The sequence below is a fragment of the Callithrix jacchus genome, chromosome 9 (genome assembly GCF_049354715.1).
Source record: "Callithrix jacchus isolate 240 chromosome 9, calJac240_pri, whole genome shotgun sequence".
NCBI lineage: Eukaryota > Metazoa > Chordata > Mammalia > Primates > Cebidae > Callithrix > Callithrix jacchus.
In genome coordinates this window covers 113,382,402-113,394,516 of record NC_133510.1, presented here as the reverse complement: position 1 = coordinate 113,394,516, position 12,115 = coordinate 113,382,402, and the positions used below count along the sequence as shown (strand labels likewise).

Below are 12,115 nucleotides of genomic sequence, written 5' to 3'. Positions count from 1 at the left end.
TTAGCAGCTGGAATTACAGGCGCCCACCACCGTGCCCGGCTAACTTTTGTATTTTTAGTAGAGACGGGGGTTCGTCATGTTGGCCAGGCTGGTCTCAACTGACCTCAGGTGATTCACCCGCCTTGGCCTCCCCAAGTGCTGGGATTCCAGGCGTGAGCCACTACACCCAGCCAAACTTCCACTTTGAACGCGCCGTTTACAATACTAATAGTTCTTGTTCATTCCATCTATTGCAGGGCTCTTTACATTTCCATTTCATTACCTCCAAACAAACTGTGACGAAGGTGCGATCATTACCCCCATTTCCATTTTGGAAACTAAGCCAAAAAGATTTAGTGACTTTTCCAAAAATGGTAGAATTTGGAAAAAAAAAAAAAAAAAAAAAAAAAAACAGGTAATGCTTTTCTCTCGGCACAAAAATACTTTACTGTCCAAGCACTATCTTTTTCTCCCAGCTCCTCCCCGTGCAGTCCTCAGGAACCTGAGTTTGTGGCCCAATGGTCCAACAGTATTTTCTGGACACCACCCATATTACATATACGTTTAAGTAACGGGAGATGGGCCCTCATCCTCCCCTTGGAAGCTAACAGGACCTTGAGTGAGTGGGGCTGTGGCCAGGGCATGTGTCCTCAGTCCTTGTGCATAAAGGCAAAGAGGAAAAATAAGACGATGGTGGGGACGACCTATTAACGTCTGCTTTTCTCTCTGCTACATGGGAAGACAACAAACGCCGACCCAACCTTTCGCTTGACTGCCGGTCATCACGCACTTCAGCATGGCTGCCAACCGACCTAAAAACCAGGCTCGGAAAGCGCGCCTCAGCTCGACGACCCAGGTGCCCGGATGTGGCCCGCGCTTTTCAAAGCTTCGCGATCTGGTCTCTCCACCGTACCACCCGCCTCCACGAGTTCCCAAAGCGCAGGTTCGCTTTACGGCGGGGAAGAGCCCTTACGAGCCCCCGTACGGCAGTTTCTGTCGACCTCTGCTCTCATTGGTTGCGGGCGAAGTGGGCGGGTCGCCGAAGAGTCTGAGGAAGAGGGCGGCGGCGGTTGTGGTGACTGAACGGAGCCTGGTGACAGGATGGTGAGGGCTGCAGCTGCGGCGACCGAGGCTTGGCTCTCGGCTGGAGTGCTGCGTTGTTGGGAGCTGCGGGTAGTCTCAGGGCGAGGGATTGGGAGATCCCGGAGGCCTCGGCGGCAGGGCCGAGGCGCTGGCCTGGGGAAGGCCCAGGAAGTGGGCTAGGGAAGAAAGGGAGCGGTCACCTCTGGGTGCGGCCGGCCTTGGTCTCATATGCCGGCCTCAAGGGGCCAGAGGCCATCCAAGGGCTAAAAAGATCCCTCTAAGCTGCCCGACATGTCACGAGACCCGCACGCCGGAGCCAGGGAAGGCCCTTGGCCCCGTACCTCGAGCATTCCGGGGATAGGGGCAACGTCCTCCTCGGTTTCCAGAGGTTTCCTACTCGTTTCCCGCAAAAAGTACCTCCCGCTGGTTGGGGTGTAGTGGTTACCACCCGCCATGTGGCGGAACCTGGCCTCTCGGATGCAGAACGGGAAGTAGCGAGCAGAATTCCTTACCCGTTTAAGTTTGCCATGTAGGGAAAGGGAATAAACGACCCTCTTCGCCCCTGAAATAACATGCAGCTGCCATTGAAAGGAGCAGGTGTGCTCTCAGAGGGCGGGATTTGGCGCTTGCAATTGCTGGAACTACTTCTTTCCACGGGTTGCTACACCCCTTTAGGGTAGGATTCCTTCATGATCTGTGAACTTGAAATTGTTGGGAAATTTTTATGAATATACACATTTTTTTGGAGGGAGTTCCGGTGTTGACTTTCCTAGTCTCCCCTAGCCACCTTCAAGCAATCACCCTTTCACCCACAGTAGGTTGCTACCCCTCAGACCTTCCTACCTAAAAAGTTGGGGCCTCCACTAGAAAGGACTCATATTTGTAATCTTTTTTTTTTTTTTAAATGGAGTCTCGCTTTGTCGTCCAGGCTGGAGTGCAGTGGCGCGATCTTGGCTCACTGCAACCTCCGCATCCCGTGTTCAAGCTCCAGCTCCTGCTTCAGCCTCCCGAGTACCTGAGATTACAAGCACCCGCCACCACACCTGGCTAAATTTTTGTATTTTTAGTAGAGACGGGGTTTCACCATGTTGGTCAGGCTGGTCTCGAACTCCTGACTTCAGGTGATCCATCCACCTCCGCCTCCTGAAGTGCTGGGATTACAGGTGTGAGCCACCGTGCCCGGCCTGTAATCGTATTTTCAAAGGTGCCTTTGACTAAAAAGGCAATTTCCATTTCACTTGTTGTATAAAATAAATGTAATCATATTTTCAAAGGTGCCTTTGACTCTAAAAGGCAATTTCCATTTCAGTTATTTGAAATGGATCTGTGATTATCTTGATATTTGTGTTGATGGAGGTTGGCTGTAGAGAGACGTTTATCTCTGATAAGCATTTATTGCATTCTTTTTTCTTTTTACAAGGAAACCAAAGAAGCCATGCATTTTTAAGATTATTACTATTGCATAACACACAGCCTTTTCAAGAGGAGACTTACAGATGTGGCAGCCAAAGATTATGGTGCATGCTTCTTTAAAATCTTTAATCTCACTTTTAACTTTTGCTTCTAAACAGACTCCAATTTAAAGTAATTCAGTTTACAGTAATTTTGAGACACCTATCCATGGGAGAAGACATAATTATTTGCCATGATTTCAAAATATTAATGTTTCTCAAGTTGTTTTGAGAGGTGAACCCTCTTATTTAGGGTAGTTGTACTGGACCATCATTTTTCATATGAAATAGAACTGGGAAAAAATTTAGCATTCGCCAATTCTTTTATGATTGAAAGCATTTTACTTGGCAAAGGATACAGATGTTCAACACTCAATACAGTGTCCAGAGTGTGGGCAGCAAATTCAGGTGTGGAAAGGTCCAGTTTTAACTGAATAAATGTGTTTGTTTTTATTATTTTGTCTTCACTTTTAGTTGATTTGCTCATCACTTGATAATGTATTCGTGGTGCTATGTTGCATCAGCTACAAAAAATCACCCAGCTGCAGTGTAATTTTCCAGCTACTAGAATTTTGAATGTAAGATAATTAAAATCCGTATACTTGAGGAATAATTAGACCCTAAGAATCCAGAAAATGTTAGCCTTTAAGCTATTACTGACATTTTCCGAAGTGTCTGTAGAAATCTAAATTCATTATTTTATAAAACCTTATAAAAATCTAAACAGAATGGAAAACAAAAGAGATGGAAGTCAATATACAGAACAAGATTAGGAAAAGTGGAAGAAATTGACAAGGCAAATTTATTAAAAAGTGTGCGTCACATTTAAAAATACAGCAAATGTTTCTTTTGGTATTGTTTTGAGCACAGCTGATTTTTAACATTTTCTTTCATAACACTCAGAAATCATTAACAATTGTTTGCTCATTCGGAATGGGTTTTTTGTTCTTTTTTGTTTGTTTCTTTTCGTTGCTTTCTTTTAACATTGGTCGTGTTTCACCCTTTTTTTTTCATCCCCCCCTGTCTGCAATCAACTTCTTCATTCCACTAAGGCTGGGCACAGAGTAAGTTTCTTCACTTAGCTCCTACTAACAATGGTGGTTGGGTGGCTGATTACTGACTGGATTTCTCACCCTTTTAAAGTCTGTTGAAAGGAAGTAACTGAATTTCCATGCTTTGATTGGGTTGGTTCTTTATTTGAATTTAATAAGACTGCCATTTCCAGGATCTTTTTTTTTTTTTTTTTTTTTTTGAAACGGAGTGTTGCTCTGTTGCCCAGGCTGGAATGCAATGGTACGATCTGGGCTCGCTGCAACCTTCACCTCCCGGGTTCAAGCGATTTCCCTGCCTCAGCTTCCTGAATAGCTGGGAGTACAGGCGCACACCACCATGCCTGGCTAATTTTTTATATTTTAGTAGAGATGGGGTTTCACCATTTTGGCCAGCATGGTCTCAATCTCCTGACCTCATGATGTGCCCACCTCGGCCTCCCAAAGTGCTGGGATTACAGGCATGAGCTACCGCACCCAGCTTTTTTTTTTTTTTTTTTTTTTTTTGAGACAGAGTCTTAGCCCACGGCAATCTGTAGCCCATACTGCAGTGCAGTGGTGCGATCTCGGCTCACTGCAACCTCTGCCTCCCGGGTTCAAGCAATTCTACCTCCTCAGCCTCCTGAGTAGCTGGGATTACAGGGTTGTGCCACCACGCCAGGCTAATTACGGGGTTTCACCATGTTGGTCAGGCTGATTCCAAACTCATAGCCTTGTGATCCTCCTGCCTTGGCCTCCCAAAGTGCTGGGTTTATAGGTGTGAGCCACCGTCCCTAGCCAGGATCTTTTGCTTTCTTAAAGGACTTTCTAATCTATGTCTATCCCCATTTGTCAAAGTGTGGAATTTGGGCAGGGACATGCTTCAAAGTATGATACATGTTTTGTGACACTACTTCCCCATAACTTTGTCATCAGCAGGAAACCAGAGGATTCTGTCCTAGTAAGGATCCCTACTAATTTGAAATCATTTCTGTGTGATCATTCCTACAATTGTATCTTTAGACTGCTGATAGTCTTGAATATACTTGGGGGAAATCCACAGTACTTTACAGAATTAGGTCATCAATCATTATAAAGTACCACGTCTTACTAATGTTCTTATTAATGTTCTTTCTGGTACATTCAGATTGAACAGTTCATTCATTATTAGTATCAACCATTTTCAACGTGTTGTAGACCTATACCCTTTTATGAGTTTGGGGTTGTTGTTGTTGTTCTCCTTTTTTTAAATATAGAAATCTATTATTTTACCTTTTTCTCAAACCCAGCTTCCCATACTAACTATGTACTTCAATCCATGTCAGAAGGAATCCCCCTCTAAAATGAAGATTGTTCTATATCCAGGTACTTTTATGTTGATTACCAGTGAGGGTGGAAACTTCATAGTGGTTTTTAGTTTTACAGAGGGTTTGTCCACTGAGATCTACATTGAAACAATATAGGCATAGAACAGATACCTGCCGAAACTTGTCTTTATGAAGAAGAATCTTACTTAACAATTTAAAGTTTGCTTATTTTATAACCTTGTGTTACTTTGAGATTACAAGCTATGTCCTGATAATTCTGTGTCCTGATAATAGTTCCTTTTCTTTGCAATAATTTTAATTTTGTTGCAAGATAAATCAAGCTTCTTTTGGTAATAATTTTAATTTCACACATTTTGGGTTTTTTTAAATTAATTTTCATTTACAGAGTCTGTGGTGGCAAAACTATTTTGTTTTATCCTATTAACTATTTAATGATTTCTTTGATAATAAAGAATAGACAACTTTTAAAAATAGTTGAAGGGCATGTAGATTTATGGGTGGAATGTCTGTAAAGGAAAACATCTTGTATAGAATGAAGGTGCTTATACTGATCAACATAAAGAAATTGATCACATTGTCCTTTGGAGGACAGATTTTTTTTTTTTATTTTTGAGACAGTCTTATTCTGTCGCCCAGGCTGGAGTGCCAGTAGCACCATCTCAGCTCACTGCAACCTCCACCTCCTGGGTTCAAGTGATTCTCCTGCCTCAGACTCCTGAGTAGCTGGGATAACAGGTGCCTGCCACCACACCTGGCTAACTTTTGAATTTCTTTTCTTTTCTTTTTTTTTTTTTTAAGTAAAAACAGGGTTTCACTATGCTGGCTAGGCTGGTCTCGAACTCCTAACCGCATGTGATCTGCCCACATCAGCCTCCCAATATGCTGGGATTACAGGTGTGAGCCACTGCGCTCGGTCAGACAGATACTATTTTTAAATGATATTTCTACTAGTACTCTGTTAAATGGCTAAATTACTGCTGTTTCTCAAATCTTGAAATTTTTAAAATAAAATTTTACAGGGTTGGGGTTTATATTCTTTTATATTTCATAGCAAAATTTCCTTTTGTCATCTGAGACTAATTTGCAACTCTAAATCACCTTATGCTAAATTTATCACTTATTTAGCTGATCTCTTTATTGTTTTAATGCTCTCATGTACATGAAAGATTATGAAAAGTTATTTAAGTTAGTGGGTAACTATACCAAGGGTACATGAGCAATTTAATCCAGACCATAAAAATATGACAGTGACGACTTCTAATAATGAAGGAAAGTAAAGATAATCAAAGATTATAATTCAAAAGCACACCTTTACCTAATGAAACTGAAACACAGGCTGTTTGTATATCTCTGCAATGTATACCTAATAGTTTGAAGTAACAAACATGCCAAATTTTCGCTATTATACTTCCAAATAGTTGTCAATCTAGTACACATAAATTACAGAAATAATTTTTTTCTCTATTAACAATTCCCTTCAATAATTTTTCTGGGATTAATCATTTTCATATTACAACTGCAGAAATAAGAATTACCATATCAGTCTTTTAAAATGCCACATTCCATAGGGCCCAGTAGTATACTTTTCATTTTATAATTTTTAAAATTCAGTGTATTCATAGGTCTCTAAATCACTTTAGAATGTTTGATTTCATTCTTGGTAAATAGAATGATTACCTGTATTATATATACACAACTGTTTATAACAAAATAAGATTGATTTAGAACAAAGTACATTACCATATGTATGTCTGTTTAAATTGTCATGATACAATCAATGATGAAACCTATCTGAAAGCTGATAACTTGAAGAAAAATATGTACAGATTCAGCTTCTGAGATTAAATAAATAGTCATGATAGGAACTTTATGAATAATTTGTTTTGTGGGATTTGGGATCTCTTATAAGACTTAAAAGGGAGCTTACAGTTGGAGACTATTTTGTTTTTACATTATGTTTAACATTATGCTTTATCTTACCTTGACACTTTAAAGTTGGTGTTGGTATTAGGAGATCTGCACATCCCACACCGGTGCAACAGTTTGCCGGCTAAATTCAAAAAACTCCTGGTGCCAGGAAAAATTCAGCACATTCTCTGCACAGGAAATCTTTGCACCAAAGAGAGTTATGACTATCTCAAGACTCTGGCTGGTGATGTTCATATTGTGAGAGGAGACTTCGATGAGGTGATGTATAATATATTTCCCTTTCTTTCCTCAAATATCTCCCATTCTTGATTCTTACTTACATAAGCTTTATCATTAGACCAAGATTTCTCAACTGGTAAGGTCTTTTTTTTTTTTTTTTTTTTTTTTTTTTTTCATTTTTCTTCTCCAAATGTAAAATTACTATTCATGCCCCTCCCTTACTATTTGGAAATCACTGATTTAGACTACCTAGTGAACATATTAAATACTTATTCTTACTAAATAGAGACTGCATAAAAGTGGCTTTGTTGCTGTTTTTGGCTGTCATTTAGTTTATAAAGTTTTTTTCTTTCGTTTTTTTTGAGATGGAGTCTTGCTCTGTCGCCCAGGCTGGAGTGCAGTGGCACAATCTCGGCTCACTGCAACCTCTGCCTCAGGTTCAAGTGATTCTCCTGCCTAACCTCCTGAGTAGCTGAGACTTATAGGTGCATGCCACCACGCCCAGCTAATTTTTTGTCGTTTTAGTAGAGATGGGGTTTTGCCATGTTGGCAAGGCTGGTCTCAAACTCTTGACCTCAGGTGATCTTCCCGCCTCAGCCTCCCAAAGTGCTGGGATTACAGACATGAACCACTGTGCCCAGCCAAGTTTATATAAAGTTTTTGTTAGGAACTTTTCTCTGCCATTACCTCTACTACTTTATTCCAAGCCACCGTATCATTTTCTTATATTTCAACTTTCTAATTCTACCCTTGCTCCTTACAGTTTATTCTCCAGCTAGCAACCAGAGTGATCCTTTTTAAGTGAAGTAAGATCACACTACTTTTCTGCTGGCAACCCTCCTGTGGCTATGTTTCTCAAGGGTTAACTTTATAGGGGATGAAGGAGTTTTGAAGGAGTGATAGAGCTGCTCTGTATCTTCTGTGTGGCACTGCTTATACAGCCATGTGCATTTGTCAAAACCCATCATACAATACATGAAAAAGTATGATTTGCCAGGCGTGGTGGCTCACACTTGTGATCCCAGCACTTTGGGAGGCCGAGGCAGGCAGATCACCTGAGGTTGGGAGTTCAAGACCAGCCTGACCAACATAGAGAAAGAAACCCCATCTCTACTAAAAATGCAAAATTAGCCAGGCATGGTGGTGCATGCCTGTTATCCCAGCTACTTGGGAGGTTGTTTGAACCTGGGAGGTGGAGGTTGCAGTGAGCCGAGATTGCACCATTGCACTCCTGCCTGGGCAACAAGAGCAAAATTTCGTCTCAAAAAAAAAAAAGAAAAAGAAAAAGTATGATTTTACTGTGTGTAAATTATGCCTCAATAAACCTGACTTTAAAGAAAAAAAGGAGGCTGGGCGTGGTGGCTCATGCCTATAATCCAAGCACTTTAGAGGCCAAGGCGGGCGGATCACCTGAGGTCGGGACTTCAAGACCAGCCTGACCAACATGGTGAAACCCCATCTTAGAAAAAAAGGAGCTCTGGAGTTCCCATTAATTAATAATAGAATTTTTGGCTTTCTGATCCTTAGTAAATATGGCTGAAATGGATGATTTATTTATTTTGAGGTGGAGTCTTGCTCTGTAGCCAGGTTGGAGTGCAGTGGCGCGATCTCTGCTCACTGCAACCTCTGCCTCCTGGGTTCAAGTGATTCTCCTGCTTCAGACTCCTGAGCAGCTGGGACTACAGGTGCACACCACCATGCCCAGCTAATTTTTCTATTTTTAGTAGAGTTGGGGTTTTACCATGTTGGCCAGCATGGTCTTGATCTTTTGACCTCGTGATCCACCTGCCTCGGCCTCCCAAAGTGCTGGGATTACAGACGTGAGCCACTGCACCTGGCCTGGAATGGATGATTTTTAAGACACCTGCCAGTGCCAACATTGTATGATGTCACATAATCCTGATTCTACTTTGAAAATTTTATTTTGTTTTTCTGGGAATATATAGAAGCTTTGCATAAATTAAACTTGGTTGGTGTTCTTTAATGGGGTTCTTTAAACCAAACTGAAGGAGCATACTGTTTTTGGATAAATTAAAGGTGACATGGAGGTGAAAGATGGGGGAGATAAAAGGAAAGGACAACCAACCTCTTTGTGCCTGTTTTGTCATCCATAAAGTGGGAATCATAATAGAACCTTCTAGGATTGTTTGTACTAAGTTGGTATTTGTAAAACCTCTACAGTAGTGCCTGCCTCATACTAAGTACTATGTACTTTATCAGTATTAGCTCTCATTATTTTAAGCCATCTATAAAACTATTAAACTATTAAGGCTATATTAAGCTATAATTTGAACACAACTTACATGCCTTAGGTAAAGGAAAATCACAAGTTTTCAGGGAATATTATTCTTTACAGCATGCACAAAAGAACCCATATTCTTTAGAAATAAACACAGTAAAGGGATTGCATGATAAATTCCAGTTTATATTAAGTAAGTTATGTTTTAAATATAGTTGCAGCTTTAGAGACTGAGAAGAAAAATATTTATAAATGTGGGCTGGGCACAGTGGCTCACACCTGTAATCCTAGAACTTTAGGAGGTCAAGGCAGGTGGATCACTGGAGGTCAGGAGTTCAAAACCAGCCTGGCCAACATGGTGAGACTCTGTCTCTACTAAAAATACAAAAAAATTAGCTGTGCGTGGTGGTGGGCGCCTGTAATCCCAGCTGCTTAGGAGGCTGACGCAGGAGAATTGCTTGAACCTGGGAGGTGGAGGTTGCAGTAAGCTGAGATCATGCTACTGCACTCCATCCTGGGAGACAGAGCAAGACTCCATCTCAAAAAAAAAAATTATAAATGTGTATGTCGTGGAGTACTACATCAAAACATATGAGATTGAATGTTTAAGCAAACTGACATTTAAAAAATACCAGCATCTCTAAAATACATATTTTCTTATGTCTCTCTCTTTCATTAGAATCTGAATTATCCAGAACAGAAAGTTGTAACTGTTGGACAGTTCAAAATTGGTCTGATCCATGGACATCAAGTTATTCCTTGGGGAGACATGGCCAGCTTAGCCCTGTTGCAGAGGCAGTTTGATGTGGACATTCTTATCTCGGGACACACACACAAATTTGAAGCATTTGAGCATGAAAATAAATTCTACATTAATCCAGGTTCTGCCACTGGGGCATATAATGCCTTGGAAACGTGAGTAGTATAGAATTTGGGAATTTGGGGGCTTTAGTAAAGTAATTGCATGTATGACATTTCATAAAAGAAATGTGTCTGGGCACAGTGGTTCATGCCTGTAATACCAGCACTTGAGAGGCTGGAGCAGATTGCTTGAGCCCAGGAGTTTGAGACCAGCCTAGACAATATGGTGAGACCCTGTCTCTACAAAAAAAAAATTTTAATTAGCTGGGTGTGGTGGTGCTTGCCTGTGATCCCGGCTACTCAGAAGACTGAGGTGGGATGATCACTTGAGCCCAGGAGGTTGAGACTGCAGTGAGCCACGTTGGAGGCTCTGTACTCCAGCCGGGGTGACTAAACGAGAAACTCAAAAAAAAAAAAAAAAAAAAAGGTAAAAATAAAGACAGAGTCTTGCTCTGTCACCTAGGCTGCAGTGCATTGGTACGATCTTGGCTCATGGCAACCTCTGTCTTCCAGATTCAGGTGATTCTCATGCCTCAGTCTCCCAAGTAGCTAATTCTTGTAATTTTGGTAGAGACAAGGTTTCACCATGTTAGCCAGACTGGTCTCGAACTCCTGACCTCAGGTGATCCTCCCACCTCGGCCTCCCAAAGTGCTGGGATTGCAGGCATGAGCCACTATTCCTGGCCACATGTGACTATTTAAATAAATCTAGCCATTTTGGTAGTCTTTTGATAACTGTTCATGTGACATATAACAGATTTCTCTTTGAATCCAAATTGTCATCTTAAATTTATGGGCTGCTGCTTTGTGATACAAAACACTGATATTATTTGTTTTTTCTTCTAGAAACATTATTCCATCATTTGTGTTGATGGATATCCAGGCTTCTACAGTGGTCACCTATGTGTATCAGCTAATTGGAGATGATGTGAAAGTAGAACGAATCGAATACAAAAAATCTTAAAGCCAGGCCTCTCTTGATGATTTTTTTTCATTGTCCTTTGAAATCAAGTAATTAAACATTTGTGAGCCACGAAACTGTATCACCTTTATAATATTTTGCAGTAAAATAAAATACCATCTTCTCTGTTAATACATAATTGCTCTAAGCTTCCTGTAAACTATAAGAATACGTTTAGTTTACAGTATGGATTCTATGAAAAAATGTCCATGACACAGTAACTGGTCACTTGTTAAGAAAAATTTATCCTTGTAAATATCTTCAAAGTTGATATTTGGAACTTTATTCCAAAAGTAGTGCATGTGGAGAAAGAATCTAGACTTTCTTGTATACACTTCTCTTCACCAGTAATAAACAATTACCTTTCATTTATACTTTCTTGATAACCTGATGTTTAATTTTAAGAAACATAAAAATGAGAAACCAAGTGAAACTACAGATGTAAATATTGAAGTAGATGAGATGACTTTTCAGAGCTCTTTTCTCTTACACTATGTCATAATGTTGAATTCAGATTTTATTTGCTAAATAATATACCATATCGACATTAAATGAGCAATGATTCTTCAAACTGTTGCTACTTCTATTTTTAAGGTTTTATAACATTTTTAAAAATACAAATTTAGGGGCCAGGCTCACATCCATAATCCCACCACTTTGGGAGGCCGAGACACACAGATCTCCTGAGGTCAGGAGTTCAAGACCAGCCTGGCCAACGTGGTGAAACCCTTTCTCTACTAAAAATACAAAATTAGCCATGGTAGCATGTGCCGGTAATCCCAGCTACTCGGGAGGCTGAGGCAGGATAATCCCTTGAACCCAGGAGGTGGAGGTCGCAGTGAGCAGAGATCACACCATTGCACTCTAGCCTGGGCAACAAGAGGGAAATTCTGTCTCAAAAAAAAAAACCAGAAGCTTATTAGCAAGGAAGCACACTGGAGTAATATATCATGTAAAGAATCCTCTTGTTAGTGTAAGTACTCCCAACTTAATACTGAGAGTCCAAGTATTTATGTGGCAATTTCATAATAGGGCAA

The 12,115-nt window shown here is 40.7% G+C and overlaps 2 protein-coding genes and 1 non-coding gene across 14 annotated transcripts in view; 2 read left to right on the top strand and 1 right to left on the bottom strand.

Annotated features, from left to right (window-relative positions):
* RAD9B (RAD9 checkpoint clamp component B) overlaps positions 1–1,669 on the bottom strand; it is a 43,906-nt gene extending 42,237 nt beyond the window's left edge. For 10 of the 12 annotated variants that reach the window (XM_078337259.1, XM_054238843.2, XM_035257572.3 and 7 more), the window contains exon 1: positions 741–926. In XM_078337259.1, coding sequence (XP_078193385.1) covers positions 741–777 — 37 coding nt within the window. In that variant the 5' untranslated portion in view covers positions 778–926. Of the gene's footprint in view, positions 1–593; positions 721–740; positions 927–1,574 lie in introns of those variants that run through there. The other 2 variants (XM_035257578.3, XM_035257576.3) reach the window with 2 other exon arrangements.
* Positions 1,013–11,649, top strand: VPS29 (VPS29 retromer complex component). The gene is made up of 4 exons (XM_002753000.7): positions 1,013–1,083; positions 6,865–7,056; positions 9,936–10,171; positions 10,964–11,649. The coding sequence occupies exons 1-4, from the start codon at positions 1,081–1,083 to the stop codon at positions 11,079–11,081; spliced, it is 549 nt and encodes a 182-aa protein (XP_002753046.1). The 5' UTR covers positions 1,013–1,080; the 3' UTR covers positions 11,082–11,649.
* On the top strand, positions 6,642–6,711 carry LOC118144677 (small nucleolar RNA SNORD50). The gene has a single exon (XR_004729427.1). It is a non-coding gene; the product is annotated as a small nucleolar RNA SNORD50 (small nucleolar RNA).
* Positions 11,650–12,115: the final 466 nt, after the last annotated feature.

Coding starts and splice junctions, on each gene's coding strand:
- VPS29 (XM_002753000.7), top strand. Junction 7,057..9,935: donor TGAGAGGAGACTTCGATGAG/GTGATGTATAAT, acceptor CTCTTTCATTAG/AATCTGAATTATCCAGAACA. Junction 10,172..10,963: donor GCATATAATGCCTTGGAAAC/GTGAGTAGTATA, acceptor TTTTTCTTCTAG/AAACATTATTCCATCATTTG.